At 40.5% G+C, this 17,798-nt stretch overlaps 1 protein-coding gene across 1 annotated transcript in view; it reads right to left on the minus strand.

Moving 5' to 3' along the window:
- Positions 1 to 16,764: 16,764 nt before the first annotated feature.
- SEC13 (SEC13 homolog, nuclear pore and COPII coat complex component) overlaps positions 16,765 to 17,798 on the minus strand; it is a 33,825-nt gene continuing 32,791 nt past the window's right edge. The window contains exon 9 of the mRNA XM_047095646.1: positions 16,765 to 17,214. Coding sequence (XP_046951602.1) covers positions 17,101 to 17,214 — 114 coding nt within the window. The 3' untranslated portion in view covers positions 16,765 to 17,100. The remainder of the gene's footprint in view (positions 17,215 to 17,798) is intronic.

Genomic DNA, 17,798 nt, shown 5'->3' on the forward strand with positions numbered 1-17,798 from the left:
CTTCCATACAACATCTAGTGCTTATCATGACAAATGTCCTCCTTAATCCCCATCCCCTATTTCACCCATCTCCCCACCCACCCCTCCTCTGGTAACCATCAGTTCTCTGTAGTTAAGAGTCTGTTTCTTTATTGGCTTTTGTTTTTCCCCATTTTGCTTGTTTGTTTTGTTAAGTTCCATATATGAGTGAAATCATAAGGTATTTGTCTTTCTCTATTTCACTTAGCATTATACTGTTGAGCTTCTCCATTCATGTTGTTGCAGATGACAAGATTTCATCCTTTTTTATGGCTGAGTAACATTCCAGTGTGTGTGTGTGTACACCACATTATCCATTCATTAGTCATTGGAGGCTTGGGCTGTTTCCATAGTTTGGCTATTGTAGAGAAAGCTGCTACAAACATCAGGGTGAATGTGTCCCTTTGAATTAGTGTTTTTATATTCTTTGAGTACACCTAGTGCAATTGCTGGATTGTAGATTAGTTCTATTTTTAACTTTTTAAAAAATTTTTTTTTTCAACGTTTTTTTTTTATTTTTTGGGACAGAGAGAGACAGAGCATGAACGGGGGAGGGGCAGAGAGAGAGAGAGAGAGACACAGAATCGGAAACAGGCTCCAGGCTCCGAGCCATCAGCCCAGAGCCTGACGCGGGGCTCGAACTCACGGACCGCGAGATCGTGACCTGGCTGAAGTCGGACGCTTAACCGACTGCGCCACCCAGGCGCCCCTATTTTTAACTTTTTGAGGTATCTCCATTCTGTTTTCACCAGTGGCTGCACCAATTTGCATTCCCACCAACAGTGCAAGAGGGTTCCCCTTACTCCACATCCTCACCCAACATCTGTTGTTTCTTGTGGTGTTGACTTAGCCATTCTGGCACTTGTGATTTGTATTTCCCTGATGATGAGTGATGTTGAACACCATTTCATGTGTCTATTGACCATCTGTGTGTTTTCTTTGGAGAAGTGTCTGTTCATGTCTTCTGCCCATTTTTAAATTGGATTATCCATTTTTTTTGTGTTGAGATTTTTAGGTTCTTTATATATTTTGGACACTAATCCTTTATCAGATATGTCATTTGTAAATATCTTCTCCCATTCCTTAGGTTGCCTTCTAGGTTTGTTGATAGTTTCCTTGGCTATGCAGAAGCTTTTAATTTTGATACGTACCTATAGTTTATTTTTTATTTTATTTCCCTGCCTCAGGAGACATATCTTGAAAGAAGTTGCTATGGTTGCTGTCAGAAAAATTACTGCCTGTGCTCTCTTCGAGAGTTTTTATGGTTTGGGACTGACATTTAGGTCTTTAGTCCATTAAAAAAAATTTTTTTTTAATGTTTTATTTATTTTTTTTTGAGTGAAAGAGACAGAGCATGAGTTGGGGGAGGGGCAGAGAGAGAGGGAGACACAGAATCTGAAGCAGCACAGGCTGATGCAGGGCTTGAACTCATGAACTGTGAGCCAAAGTCAAATGCTTAACTGACTGAGCCACCCAGGCACCCCTCTTTAGTCCATTTTGAATTTATTTTTGTGTATGGTGGAAGAAAGTGGTCAGGTTCATTAACTTGCATGTTGCTGTCCAGTTTTCCCAATACTATTTGGTGAAGAGACATTGTTTTTCCCATTGGACATTCTTTCCTGCTTTGTTGAATTTTAATTGACCATATAATTGTGGCTTCATTTCTGGGTTTTCTATTCTGTTATATTGGTCAATGTGTCTATTCTTGTGCAAGTGATCAGTTATAGCTTTGTAATATAACTTGAAGTCAGGAATTGTGATGCCTCTAACTTTTTCTTTTTCAGGGTTGCTTTAGCTATCTGGGGTCTTCTATGGTTCCATACAAATTTTAGGATTGTTTGTTTTGTGAAAAATGATGTTGGTGTTTTGATAGGGATTGCATTGTGTAGGGATTGCAAATGTGTAGATTGCTTTGGGTAGTATAGACATTTTCACAATATCCTTCCAATCCATGACAAGCGCACATCTTTCCACTTCTTTGTATCATGTTCAGTTTCTTTCATCAGTGTTTTATAGTTTTCAGAGTATAGGTCTTTCACTTCTTTGGTTAGGTCTATTCCTAAGTATCTTAGTGTTTTTTGGTACAATTGTAAACAGGATTGATTCCTTAACTTTACTTTCTGCTGCTTCATTATTGGTGTATAGACATTCAACAGGGGTGCCTGGATGGCTCAGTTGGTAGAGCACATGACTTGTAATCTCAGGGTTATGAGTTCAAGCCTGATGTTGGGCATGGTGCCTACTTAAAATTAGAAATGCAGCAGATTTCTATACATTGGTTTTGTATCCTGCGACTTTACTGAATTCATTATCAGTTCTAGCTAGCAGTTTTTTGGTGGAGTCTTTGGTGGGTTTTGTACATATAATCATATCATCTGCAAATAGTGAAAGTTTTATTCTTCCTCACTGACTTTGAGGCCTTTTATTTCTTTTTATTATCTGATTTCTTTGTATTTTTTTTTTTTTATTATTAGCTGTGACTAGGACTCTAGTACTGTGTTGAATAAAAGTGGTGAGAGTGGACATCCTTGTTTTGTTCCTGACTATAGAGGAAAAGTTCTCTGCTTCCCCTACTTAGGATGTTATTACCTGCGGGTTTTCATATAGGCCCTTTATTATGTTGAGGTATGTTCTCTCTAAGCCTACTTTGTTGAGAGTTTTTACCATGAATGGGTGTTGTACTTTGTCATACGCTTTTTCTGCATCTTTTGAAATGATCATATGGTTCTTAGCCTTTCTTTTATTAATGTGATGTATCATGTTGATTGATTTCCAAATATTGAGCCACCCTTCCAACCCAGGAATAAATCCTACTTGATAGTGGTGAATGATTTTTAAATGTATTACTGGATTTGGTTTGCTAGTATTTTATTGAGAATTTTTGCATCTAGGTTCACTAGGGATATTGGCTTGTGGTTCGCTTTTTTTGTGGTGTTTTTTTTTTATCTGTTTTTATCTGTTTTTGACAATCAGGGTGATACTAGCCTCATAGAATAAATTTGAAAGTTTCCCTTCCTTTTCTAATTTTTGGAATAATTTGAGGAGAATAGGTATTAACTTTTCTTTAAATGTTCGGTAGATTTGCCTGTGAAGCCATCTGGTCCTGGATTTTGTTTACTGGGAGTTTTTGGATTATTGATTTCAAGTTCTTTGCTGGTTACCAGTGTGTTCAAGTTTTCTATTTCTTCCTGTTTCAGTTTTGGTAGGAATTTATCAATTTCTTGTAAGTTATCCAATTTTTTGTCATATAGTGTTTCATAATATTCTCTTATAATTGTATTTCTGTGGTGTTGATTATTTCTCCTCTTGCATTTGTGATTTTATTTGGGTTCTTTTTTTTTGATAAGTCTGGCTAGAGGTTTATCAGTTACATTAATCTGTTCTGTTGGGCTTTTTTTTCTTGTTTGTTTCTATATCATTTATCTCTGCTGTAATCTTTATTATTTCCTTCCTTCTGCTGGCTTATTTGTTCTTTTTCTAGCTCCTTTAGGTGTAAGGTTAAGTTAAGGTTGTTTATTTGTGATTTTTCTTGTTTTTTTAAGTAGGCCTGTATTGCTATGCTCTTCCCTCTTAGAACTGCTTTTGCTGTATCTCAAAGGTTTTAGACCATTATGTTTTCATTTTCATTTGTTGCTAGGTATTGCTAAATTCTTCTTTGATTTCCTAGTTGACCCTTTCATTGTTTAGTAGGATATTATTTAACCTCCATGTATTTGTGGTCTTTTCAGATTTCTTTCTTGTGGTTGACTTCTAGTTTCATAGTGTTGTGGTCAGAAAAGCTGCATAGTAAGACTTCAGTCTTTTTGTATTTGTTGAGGTCTGTTTTGTGTCTTAATATGTGATCTCTTATGGAGAATGTTCCATGTGCACTTAAAAAGAATGTATATTCTGTTGTTTTAGGATGGAATGTTGTTTAGGATGGATATATTCTGAGTATATCTTTTAAGTTCATCTGGTGCAGTGTGTCATTCAAAGCTATTATTTCATCAGTCAGAAAAAGACAGGTATCATATGTTTTCACTCATATGTGGAATATGAGAAACTTAACAGAAGACCACAGGGGAAGGGAAGGAAAAATAAGTTACCAACAGAGAGGGAGGCAAACCATAAGAGACTCTTAAATACAGAGAACAAACTCAGGGTCGATGGGGGTGGGGGGTTGGGAGAGCAGGGAAAATGAGTGATGGGTATTGAGGAGGGTACCTGTTGGGATGACCACTGGGGGTTTGTACGTAAGTGAGGAATCACAGGAATCTACTCCCAAAGCCAAGACTATACTGTATACACTGTATGTTAGCTAACTTGACAAAGTATTAAAAATAAAGAAATAAAAATAGATTTAAAAAACCCAAAACACAAAAGCCATTTTTCCCTTGTTTATTTTCTGTTTAGATGATCTGTCCATTGATGTAATTGGGGTTGTAAAGTGTCGTATTATTGCATTGTTATCAATTAGTTTGTTTATGCTTGTTTTATTTTATTTATTTGGGTGCTCCCATGTTGGTGCATAAACAATCTTGTTGGATTGTCCCTTTTATTATTATATAGTGCCCATCTTTGTCTCTTGTTACAGTCTGTGTTTTAAAGTCTAGTTTGTCCATGGGGTGCCTGGGTGGCTCAGTCAGTTGAGTGTCCAACTCTTGATCTCAGTTCAGGTCTTGACCTTATGGTTGTGAGTTCAAACCCTGTGTTGGACTCATGCTGAGTGTGGAGCCTATGTAAAAAATAATAATAAACGGGCTCCTGGGTGGTTTAGTCAGTTGTGTCTGACTCTTGATTTCAGCTCCTGTCATGATCCCAGGGTTGTGGGGTTAAGTCCCATGTCTGGCTCCATGCTGAGTGTGGAGCCTGCTTCAGATTCTAAGATTCTCTCTCTCTCCCTTTGCCCCTCCCCCCCACTCTCTGCCTCTCAAATAATAAACAAACATCTAGTTTGCCTGATATAAGTATTGATATTCTAGCTTTCTTTTGATGTCCATTTGCAAGGTAAATGTTTCTCCATCCCCTCACTTTTTTTTAATTAAAAAAAAATACTTAATGTTTATTTCTGAGAGAGTGAGTGGGAGAGGGGTGTAATTTTTTTTAATGTTTATTTTTGAGAGAGTGCAAGCAGGGGAGAGGCAGGAAGAGAGGGGGACAAAGGATCCCAAGCAGGCTCTGTGCTGACAGCAGAGAGCCTGATGTGGAGCTCAAACTCACAAAGCGTGAGATCATGACCTGAGCCAAAGTTGCACACTTAACTGACTAAGCCAACCAGGCGCCCCAACTCTAACCTCTCACTTTCAATCTGCAGGTGTTTTTAGGTCTAAAATGAGTCTCTTACAGGCAGCATATAAATGGTTTCTTTTTTTTTTAATCCTTTCACCCTGTGTCTTTTGATTCGAGTATTTAGTCCATTCACATTCAAGGTGTGCAGGGCTTGAACCCACGAACCGTGAGATCATGACCTGAGCTGAAGTCAGATGCTTAACTGACTGAGCCACCCAGGCACCCCAGTGTTTTTGTTTTTGACTTTAATGTTTAGTTTTTGAGAGAGAGAGGGAGGGAGGGAGGGAGAGTGAGTGGGGAGGGGCAGAGAGAAAGGGAGACAGAATCTGAAGCAGACACCAGGCTTTGAGCTGTCAGCACAGAGCCTCAATGTGGGGCTCAAACTTATGGACTGCTTGATCATGACCTGAGCAGACTGAGCTACTCAGGCACCCCCTTGGTGTTTTTTTTTTTTTTAAGTTTATTTATTTTAAGAGAGAGAGAGAGTACACATGAACGGGGTAGGGGCAGAGAGAATCCCAAGCAGGCTCAGTGCCATGAGTGCAGAGCCCAAAGCAGGGCTTGATCTCATGAACCATGAGATCATGACCTGAGCCAAAATCAAGAGTCAGACGCTCAACGGACTAAGCCACTCAGGCACCCCTACTGGTTTTTGATACAGAGTTTCCATTAGGTTTATATATAACCCCCTTCTGTAAATAGCAATCTGTATTAAGTTTATGGTTGTTTTAGTTTGAAGACATTCTTTTTTCCTCTCCTCCCCATGTTTTAGGTATGTATATGTTACTATATTTTATATCCCGTTTTTGGTGTGTGTCTGAGTTCCTTGCCTGATTTTTAGAGAAATACTCATTTTACTGCTTTTGTGCTTCCTGCCTTTATACTGTCACTTTTAGTCTCTCCACTCAGAGAGTCCTCCTTACTATTTCTTGTAGGGCTAATTTAGTGGTCATGAACTCCTTTAGTTTTTGTCTGTCTGGGAAACTCTCTCTCTCTCCTATTCTGAATGATAGCCTTGCTGGATAGAGTAATCTTGGCGGCAGATTTTTCCCATTCAGCACTTTGAATATATCATGCCACTCCTTTCTGGCTTGCTAAGTTTCTGTTGAAAAATCTGTAGCTAGCCTTACGTGTTTTCTCTTATAAGTTAATGACTTCTTTTGTCTTACTGCTTAAAAATTTTATTTTATTTTGCAGATTTAATTACAATATGTCTTGGTGTGGGTCTGCTTCTGTTGATTTTGATGGGAGTTCTCTGTGCCTCCTGGATCTGGATGTCTATTTCCTTCCCCAGATTATGGAAGTTTTCAGCTATTCTTCAAATAAAATTTCTGCCCCCTTTTCTCTCTCTTCTTCTTCTGGGACTCCTATAATATGAATGTTACTACATTTGAACAAGTCATTGAGTTCCCTAAGTCTGTTCTCATTTTGTATATATTTTTCTCTCTTTTGTTCAGCACCATTGCTTTCCATTACCTTGTCTTCTAGGTCATTAATTCATTTCTCTGTTCCTTCCAGCCTTCTATTCATTGCTTCAAGTATGTTTCTAATCTCACTTATTGTACTCTTCCTCTCTGATTCTTTTTTAACTCTTATTATCTCTATGGTAGGGTCTCACTGATCTCTTCTTTTCTCTGGCTGTGGGTTTATCTTATTCTTTCATTTGGGATAAATTCCTGTCTTTGCATTTTGTCTAAGTCTCTGCCTTCTTCTCTGTGTTAGAAAAGCCATTTATGTCTCCTGTTCCTTCTTTGATGTGGCTTCTTCTCTCCCTTCAGTTGTGGAGTTTGTTCTGTCAGTCTTCAGATCAATTTCTGGGATGTTTAGGATGATTTTATAGTTATCTGGTTATGTTATTGAGATGGGGCAATTCTAGGGTCCTCCTACTCCACAACCATCTTCTGACTATTCCCAAGGATCTGTATTTTAACAAGTATCTCAGGCAATTCCTTTCTGATTGTAAAATAATTGGTTACCTCGAGCAGAAAATTCAGCCCCCCCCATATATTTTAATACCTTATTCTGGAAATTGTCAAACACATTAAAAAGGTTAATATAATGAATCTCAAGGCATCCATCATCAGCTTCAACATTTATTTACATCTTCCTCTGTTTATCCTCCACATTATTTTTTTTGGGGGTGGGATAATCTCATAAGTCGTGTAACTTCAGCTTTAAAAACTTGAATGTAGGGGTGCCTGGGTGGTTCAGTTGGTTGAGCATTTGACTCTTGATTTCAGCTCAGGTCATGATCCCAGCATTGTGGAATTGAGCCCCACGTTGGGCTCTGTGCTGACAGCATGGAGCCTGCTTGGGATTTTCTCTTTCCCTCTCTGCCCCTCCTCTGCTCATGTACTGTCTCTAAATAGATAGATAGATAAACTAAAAAAAAAAAAAAAAAAAAAAAAGGCCTTGAGTATGTGTCTCCACAGATAAAATACACAGTTGGTTTGTTCACATCTGGAGCTCACATTTGGTTGACCAGTCCATGAAGTCTCTTAGTCTACAACAGTCCCCTACCTGCCCGTCTCTTCCATCCCTTCATGCATTTTACACAACAGGCTATTTGTCCTGCACAGTTTTCTGCATTCTGGACTTGGTGGACCACTTTCTTGTGGCATTGTCTTATTCCTCTCCCACCTGCCTCTCTAAACTGGTAGTTACACTTCAACATGTAGAGCCTCATGAACTTTTCACAGAATGGAGTTATGTACCACTGATTGTTGTCTACACTTTTTATTAAGAATTACAAAAGGTGATTTTCTGTTCTGTTGATTTCTATGTTTTTTAGTATTTTTTCCTTTAGCAATTATTTTGTTAATTCACATACAGTTTGTACCAAAAGGCAAAATAAATGTAGGATTTTAAAAAATTATTTACTCATTTTCAAAATAAGGTTGGTGCCTTAGCAACCTGCAATGTTTTTTTCCTATAATAAACTTAGGGATTTTTTTATATAAGTGTTTCAATGAGTTTTATAGTCCTTATTTCTTTAGATGCTTCTATATTTGATGATTCCCATGTGGTTTTGACATGACACTATACTTTAAAGTTTGAGAGTGCATGCATGCATGAGTGGGGGAGGGGTAGAGAGAATGTTAAGCAGGCTCTGCACCGACAGTGTGAGCCTGATGGGGGGCTCAAACCCATAAACCGTGAGATCATGACCTGAGCTGAAATCAAGAGTCAGGTGCTTAACTGAGCCACCCAGGTGCCCCTCAAAACACTTTAAAAAAATTCTTAATAATTTATATATTTTTAAATTTACATTCAAGTTAGTTAGCATATGGTACAACAATGATTTCAGGAATAGATTCCTTAATGCTCCTTACCCATTTAGCCCATCCCCCCTTTGATAACCTCTCCAGAAACCCTCTCTTCTCTATATTTAAGAGTCTCCTATGTTTTGTCCCCCTCTCTGTTTTTGTATTATTTTTGCTTCCCTTCCCTTATTTTCATCTGTTTTGTATCTTAAAGTACTCATATGAATGAAGTTATATTTGTCTTTCTCTAATTGCACTTAGCATAACACCCATCTAGTTATATCCGGATGTAGTTGCAAATGGCAAGATTTCATTCTTTTTGATTGCTGAATAATACTCCAGTGTACACACACACACACACACACACACACACACACGTATACGTATATATACATATATACATATGTGTGTGTGTGTGTATACACACATACACATCTTTATGTACATATCATATATATACATATATACGTGTGTGTGTGTATATATATATATACACACACACACACACACACACACCACATCTTCTTTATCCATTCATCCATCGATGCACATTTGGGCCCTTTCCATACTTTGGCTATTGTTGATAGTGCTGCTATAAACATTGGGGTGCATGTGCCCCTTCAAAACAGCACACCTATATCCGTTGGATAAATAGCTGGGTTGTAGGGTAGTTCTATTTTTAATTTTTTGAGGAACCTCCATACTGTTTTCCAGAGTAGCTGCACCAGTTTGCATTCCCACCGGCAGTGCAAAAGAGATCCTCTTTCTCCACATCCTCACCAACATCTGTTGTTGCCTGAGTTGTTAATGTTAGCCACTCTGACATGTGTGAGGTGTTATCTCATTGTGGTTTTGATTTGTATTTCCCTGATGATGAGTGATGTTGAGCATTTTTTCATGTGTCGATTAGCCATCTGGATGTCTTTTTTGGAGAAGTGTCTATTCATGTTTTTTGCCCATTTATTCACTGGATTATTATTTTTTTGGGCATGTTGACTTTGATAAGTTCTGTTTAGATTTTGGATACTAACCCTTTATCTGATATGTCGTTTGCAAATACTTCTCCCATTCTATCGGTTGCCTTTTAGTTTTGCTGATTGTTTCCTTTGCTGTGCAGAAACTTTTTATTTTGATGAGGTCCCAATAATTCATTTCTGCTTTTGTTTCCCTTGCCTCTAGAGACATGTTGAGTAAGAAGTTGCTGCGGCCAAGTCAAAGAGGTTCTTGCCTGCTTTCTCCTCTAGGATTTTGATGGCTTCCTGTCTTATGCTTAGCTCTCTCATCCATTTTTAGTTTAGTTTTGTGTATGGTGTAAGAAAGTGGTCCAGGTTCATTTTTCTGCATGTCGCTGTCCAGTTTTTCCAGCACCATTTGCTGAAGAGACTTTATTTCATTGGATATTCTTTCTTGCTTTGTCAAAGATGAGTTGGCCATACGTTTGTGGGTCCATTTCTGGGTTCTCTATTCTGTTTCATTGATCTGAATGTCTGTTCTTGTGCCAGTACCATACTGTCTTGATGATTACAGCTTTGTAATACAGCTCAAAGTCTGGGATTGTGATGCCTCCAGCTTCAGTTTTCTTTTTCAAGACTGCTTTGGTCATTCGGGATCTTTTCTTTAGGCTATTCTGGTTCCATACAGATTTTAGAATGGTTTGTTCTAGCTTTGTGAAGAATGCTGGTATTATTTTGATAGGTATTGCATTGAATATATAGATTGCTTTGGGTAGTATTGAAATGTTCACAATATTTGTTCTTCCTATGCAGGAGCATGGAATATTCCCCCCCCCCCCCTTTTTTTTTGGTGTCTCCTTCAATTTCTTTCTTAAGCTTTCTATAGTTTTTAGTGTATAGAGTTTTCACCTCTTTGGTTAGGTTTATTCCTAGGTATTTTATAGTTTTGGTGCAATTGTAAATAGGATCGATTCCTTGATTTCTTTCTGTTGCTTCATTCTTGGTGTATAGGAATGCAACTAATCTCTGTGCATTGATTTAAAAAAATTTTTTTAAGTTATTCATTTTTAGAGATAGAGTATGAGTGGGGAAGGGGCAGAGAGAGGGAGACACAGAACCTGAAGCAGGGTCCAGGCTCTGAGCTGTCAGCACAGAGCCCGACGCGGGGCTTGAACTCATGAACTGTGAGATCATGACCTGAGCTGATGTCGGACACTCAACCGACTGAGCCACCTAGGTGCCCCTGTGCATTGATTTTATATCCTGCGACTTTGTTGAATTCATGGATCAGTTCTAGCAGTTTTTTTGGTGGAATCTTTTGGGTTTTCCATATAGAATATCACATCACCTGTAAAGAGCGAAAGTTTGACCTCCTCCTGGCCGATTTGGATGCCTTTTCTTTGTGTTGTCTGATTGCCGAGGCTAAGGCTTCCAATACTATGTTGAATAACAGTGGTGAGAATGGACATCCTTGTCTTGTTCCTGACGTTAGGGCGAAAGCTCTTAGTTTTTCTCCATTGAGGATGATATTAGTGGAGGGTCTTTCATATATGGCTTTTATGATCTTGAGGTACAAGGCTTCTCTCCCTACTTTCTTGAGGGTTTTTGTCAAGAAAAGATGCTGTATTTTGTCAAATGCTTTCTCTGCATCTATTGAGAGGATCATGTGGTTCTTGTCCTTTCCTTTATTGATGTGATGTATCACATTGATTGATTTGTGTTTATTGAACCAGCCCTGCATCCCAGGTATAAAGCCCACTTGGTCATGGTAAATAATTAAAAAAAAATTTTTTTTAAATTTATTTTTGAGACAGAGAGAGACAGAGCATGAGCAAGGGAGGGGCAGAGAGAGAGGGAGACACAGAATCTGAAGCAGGCTCCAGGCTCTGAGCTGTCAGTACAGAGCCTGACATGGGCCTCAAACTCACAAGGCATGAGACCATGACCTGAGCTGAAGTCAAACACTCCACCGACTGTGCCACCCAGGTGCCCCTAATGCATATTTTTGAGAGAGGGAGAGAACGTGAGCAAGGGAGGGGCGGGGGGGGGGGAGATAGAGAATCTGAAGCAGGCTCTGTGCTGACAGCAGACAGCCTCATATGGGGCTTGAACTCATTAACTGTAAGATCATGATCTGAGCCGAAGTTGGATGTTTGAGCCACCCAGGCACCCCTGAAAGATTTTAAGTAATCTCTACACCCAACATGGGGCTTGAACTTAGAACACCCCAGATCAAGAGTCTCATGCTTTACCGATTGAACCACCCAGGCACCTGGGGTCTTGTGTTTTAAAAGTCCATTCTGATAATCTCTTATCAGGGGCCTTTAACTTGGAGTGTTTAGACCTTTTATATTTATTGCAATGACCTACAAGGTTTGGTTTAAATCTAACATCTAGCTATTTACCTTCAATCTGTCTCATCTGTTCTTTGTCCCTTTTTCTTTAAAGTTTATTTGTGTCTTTTGAGAGATACAGACAGTATGAGTGGGGGAGAGGCAGAGAGAAAGGGAATCCCAAGCAGGCTACACACTCTGCCAGTGTAGAGCCTGATGTGGGGCTTAAACTCAGAACCGTGAGACCATGACCTGAGCCAAAACCAAGAGCTGGATGCTTAACTGAGCCACCCAGGTGCTCCTCTTTTCATAGACACTTTTGGACAAGTACATTTTATAATACATGCTATCTTCACAGTTGGCTTGTTATACTCTCTGCTTTATTCTTTTAATGCTTGACCTAGGATTTAAAAATACAACTTCAGAGGTGCCTGGGTGGCTCAGTCAGTTGAGTGACTCTTGTTTTTGGTTCAGGTCATGATCCCAGGGTCGTGGGATCAAGCCCTGTGTTAGCCTCTGTGCTGAGCCTGGATCCTGCTTGGGATTCTCCCTCTCTCTGTCGTGCGCGCTCTCTCTCCCCCTGACCCCTGTTCCCTCTGCCCTTCTATCCTGCTCATGCTCTCTGTCTCAAAAAAAAAAAAAAAAAAAAATCTGACTCTTGATTTTGGTTCAGGTCATGATCTCATGCTTCATGAGATCAGCCCCGTGTTGGGCTCTGCACTGAGTGTGGAGTCTGCTTGGGATTCTGTCTCTCCCCCTCTCTCTCAGAATAAATAAACATTTAAAAAAAATCAACTTCAGGGGTGCCTGGGTGGCTCAGTTTGTTGAGCATCTGACTCTTAATTTTGGCTCAGGTCATGATCTCACGGTTGTGAGACTGAGCTCCGTGTTGGGACTTGTAGTGAGTGTGGAGCCTGCTTACTATTCTCTCTGCCCTTTTCCTGCTTGTGCTGGCTCTCTCTTAAAAAAAAAAAAGTACACACACACACACACACACACACACACACAAATACAACTTCAACATAATGCACTATGCTTTCAACAAATATGATACCACTTCATATATAAGACCCTTACAACAAAGTATTTTCAATTCCCCCACTTCCATTATTTGTGCTATTGTTACTTATTTTATTTCTATAGAAGTTGTAAGCCTCTCAATGCAGTTAAAATCAATACTGGAGAGATAAAAGGAAAAAAAAGTATATTTACCCAGATTTTTTCTATCCTTGGTTCTCCTTATTCCTTGGTATATATCCAAATTTTCATTTGATATTTTCATTTTGCCTGAAGAACTTCGTTCGACATTTCTTATAATGCAGCTCTGCTGGTCATTATTCTTTCAGCTTTCATTTGAAAAACTCCTTATTTCACCTTTATTTTTGAAAGATATTTTCACTAGCTACAGAATTGTAGGCTGATAGTCATTTTTATGTTATTCTTTTTTCAGCACTTTAAAGGTGTTAAATTTCTTATGGTTTGCATAATTTCTGATGAGAAGTTGGCTGCCATTCTTATGTTTGTTTCTATGTAGTATGTGTCTTTTTCTCTGGCTTTCATAGTTTTTAAAATTTCAGCAATTTTATTATGGGGTATGTATGTATGTGTGTTTAGTATTCTGCTTGGGGTTCTGATCTTGAATCTCTATGGTTACAGTTTTAATTTTTTTTTTTCAACGTTTATTTATTTTTGGGACAGAGAGAGACAGAGCATGAACGGGGGAGGGGCAGAGAGAGAGGGAGACACAGAATCGGAAACAGGCTCCAGGCTCTGAGCCATCAGCCCAGAGCCCGACGTGGGGCTCGAACTCACGGACCGCGAGATCGTGACCTGGCTGAAGTCGGACGCTTAACCGACTGCGCCACCCAGGCGCCCCTCTATGGTTACAGTTTTAATCCAGCTTGGAAACATGTGTTATTTCTTCAGATATTTTTTTAATCTTCCTCGCCCCTTAATTTTTTTCTCCTTGGGACTCTAATTTACACAAGACTACTTGATAGTATCCCACATTTCAGTTGCCAGGTTTGTTTTGGTCCCTTCTCTTTGTGCTGTTTGTATAGTTTTTATTGCTGTATCTTCAGACTTACTGATCTGTTGTACTGCAGTGTGTACATGCTCTTCCTCCTGTCCAGTGTTTTCACTTCAAATATTGAATTTCCCATTTCTAGAAACTCCCAACTTTTTTATGTCTCATTTTCCTTATGTTCCTGTTCCTTTATATTCTTGAACACCTTTGTGATACCTGTTGTTAAGGTCTTTATCTGCTAATCCTGAGGTCTCTCTGATTTGTGTCCATTAATTTTTTTTCTCTTCTGGTTATGGGTCATATTTTCTTATTTGCACATGTGGTAATTTTGGATTAGAAACTGGACATTGTGAATTTAGTTTCTAAGTGCTTAATTTTCGTTATTGCTTTAAAGAGTGTTGGGTTTTGATCTGGCACAAAGTGAAATGATTGTGGACCTCAAGGCTTGGTTTTCACGGTCCAGAGGAGCCTGTGCTCTAGACCTAATTTAAGATTATTACTAAGGCATGATCTTTCTTAGGACTCTACCCAATGTGCTGCATATTCTGAAGTTCTACTCTGGGTCTCAGGCACATGAACTCTTCCCACTCCTCTGAGTTCTAAGAATTGTGTGGTCTATTGGTTTCTGGTCATGAAGTTGTGCCTTTTATTCATGTAGGTTAGGACTTGGTCAGACTCTAGGAGACATTTCTGTAGATCTGAGGAGCTTGCTCTGAGCAGCTCCCTCTTCTCCAGGACTCTGCTCATTAGGTTCTAGCTTAGCATTCCTGGACTCTGACCTCTGTGTCTTCAACTTGACCACTAGACCCTGGATTGTCTCCTTGCCCTTTGGCCTGAAAGTTGCTCCTAGGCAGTAAGCTGGAGCAGCTGGTGCTCCCCTCACCTGTTTCCCTCACCCAAACACTGTCTTTGTCCTATGTCCATAAGCATTTGTTTCATGTATATTGTGTGGTTTCCTAGTTGTTTAGGGAAACTAATTTCTAGGGAAACTCTTACAGCCATTACTCCTTCAAGTGTGGAAGGCAGTGGAAATCTCCCCATTTTTGAACTCACTTGTCAATGAAAACCTGTGAATCCCCTGGTTTCTAGTTCTCACATTGGCTTGCTGAGTTTTCTATTTGGGATAGATGAGTATTTGATGGTAATTTTTGGGTTACCTGGCTCATAGGATCATAACCACTTCCTTTTTTCTTGCCTATGCTGGTCCCACACAGGTATTCTAGGTATGAAAAGTTTGGCCCTAGGGTTTGAGGGACTACCTTAATGTTGTCTGGGGGGTCTCATTTTCTATCCCAGTTTGCTTTGTTTTTGTGAAAGGATTAAAAACCATTGTGGTTGCTATTGCTCTTACCCTAACCAGAACTCTCTACCTTTTAAGTTACCTTTCCATTCATATCACTTGGGCGTGGCCCTTGAAGACTGACAGTGTGATATTTCCAATTGATTAGCCTATTTTGTGGTAACGAAATTTGAGGGATTTTGCTTTTACCCCAGGAATAGTTAACACTTTAGCACTCTAAGTATAAACTATTACGGGTGGTAATTTTACTTACCTCCAGATTACCTTAATTGATTCTCTGTGGTGTAAGCCACAAACAGAGCTTATGGCCAGGAGCCCACTAACCTACCACCAACCCACTGTGTGACACAGGACTAATTTCTTCTCATTGTTGATGGTAGCAGACACCATAAGGAAGACCAGGCCTGTCCTTGGGGGGAGCACAGAGCTTGTTAGGGAAGGCAGACATGTAAGAAGAGCTAACTAGAACTAAGGGGTAGTTTTTATCCCCTGAGAAGTGTATACAAAGGTGCCTTCTTGGGTCTTTTCTCATCTGAATAAACAGAAGCACAGTTCTCATACTGTTGCCCAAAGGCTTGGATTGTACAGAATGACATGGAGGCTGAGGGGCAGGGCTGTGGCCTCTATATCCTTACTTCAAGCACAGTCGATCCACCTTTTCCGATTTTATACATTATGATCTAATATTTATTTCAAAACAGGGTTTTGCTGCTGAAAAATGAAGGATGAGCAGGTAGAAGAACAGGGTCCACATTTCCTTGTGCATGCAGCCTCCTGTGGTGAGTGGCCTGACCTTTTACAAAGCTAAGTGCACTCACATAAAGGTCTGCTGTGAGCACCACCCCACATTACAGCTGAGGAGCCCTCTGCTCACATACTCTTCCTGAGTTCGTGCCTTTGACAGCACCCACTCTGGGGTTCAGCTGGATTGGGACTCAAAGGCTAGCTTTACCACTTGGCAGTGGACAGCCCTGGGCAGGTCTTCCACCTTCAGTGCCAGTTTCCTCATTGGTAAGTTGGGGATATAGCCCTACACTGGTCTGTTGTGTTGCAACATAGGACGGCTCCAGTGTAGTACCAGCTTGGGATAGGTTTCAGTATAAATTATACCCGCTGTTGTGACGACCGATTCAGGTGAGGGTCTCAAGGCTTCTGCTAACAGGTGATACTAGGTTCAGGGTTGACCAGGACCAGAACCATGGTCTCCGGCACTGACAGGGTCCATAATCTGCACGAAGTGTACCCACTTTCCGGTCCAGTCTCTTAATTGTGGGTATTTGGTTAATACTGTCCTGTGTTTGCATGGCACGTTATGGGTCACCTCCATGCATTAGTTCATCCGAGTCTTCTCTGTAAGGCAGACTTGTATTCCCACTTTCTGGAAGAGGATATGTGTTTAGAGGACGCACTCCCCCTCATCGGAGCCCACGTCCAGTGTGACTGGAATCACAAGGATGTTACACAGATACCAGCTTTGTGTATGTCGGCTGGGGGTTCAGGCAGCCTACAGGGACCAGGGTCTTGGCGAATGTTGTTCTAATACACTGACAAACAGGAGTGAACATGAGCTTTTTAGGGAGGGGTTGGGGTAATGCAGGAAGAATTATAAGCAATATGAATTTATTTAACTATTTTGGAAACAAAACCCCCCAAATAATGCCTGAAACCCAAAAGGTACATAAAAATGGCCAAAAATATTTTAAAATAATAGATTTGAAGATCATTTGTAGTTTTCTCCTAACATGAGTGCTTTCAGCAGGACAGTAAATTACAAACCATATCAAATCATGTTAAGGCAGATGATCTATCTGGTTGCACTTGTAACTACTCCTGGGGAAGGAATCTTGTTGGAGCTATTCCTCCCAGCGGTTTGGTCAGTTGGTCCAGGAAAGGGCAGTCCTGGAGTCAGCAGGAGGGGAGCTGAGCCTTTCCTGTCTTGTCACTGCTCGTTCTGCTGGCCCTCTGTGACGGAAGTGGACACAGAACCTTGGCCCTTGTTGACATCACTGATGCACACCCACTGCCCGTCGACAGACTCCTTCCACAGGGTCACCTGCAAGCCAGTGCACACAGCCTGTTATAGGTCTGCACCCTTCCCTCTGCTGTCCTTACCTTCCCAGATCTTCAGCAAGACGGTGACAAAGGATGTTTCTGACTTAGCTCCCCCTCACAGGAAGAACAACAAATATTCATGAACAAGAAGCCACTGAGCAAATCCTAGAAGACAGGAATGTGGCTGAAGCACCCCCTGCCCGACCAAAGAGACCAACTCCTTGTACCAGAAGGATAGGCTGGAAGGCTACATGCTGACTGCATGGCCCCCACCCAGGTTGACTCAACACCACATCCAACTTCTGTTTTTCCAGGGGGAAAGGAGCACAGGGGTGACATCCAGTCACTCAGCGCTGTAAGTCATGGCCTCGTGGGATCCCTCATTCTGGGCTCTGCCCCATGGGGACTGCAGGCACATCTGTGGGTTTCAACTACTGGGAATGTGATGGTGACTAAGTGGGGCTCTTAAGTGGTCAACACCACAGGGGAGGCACGGTCCACCTCCCGGTCACCAGGTCCAAGTGAACCCAACTGCCCTCCTCCTCTAAGTCCGAGTCTATGCCAATGGGCTTGAATAAATCATTG

This window comes from Lynx rufus, unplaced genomic scaffold (genome assembly GCF_022079265.1).
Source record: "Lynx rufus isolate CCGP_SWC_20201006 ecotype Redwood Valley unplaced genomic scaffold, mLynRuf1.p SCAF_4, whole genome shotgun sequence".
NCBI lineage: Eukaryota > Metazoa > Chordata > Mammalia > Carnivora > Felidae > Lynx > Lynx rufus.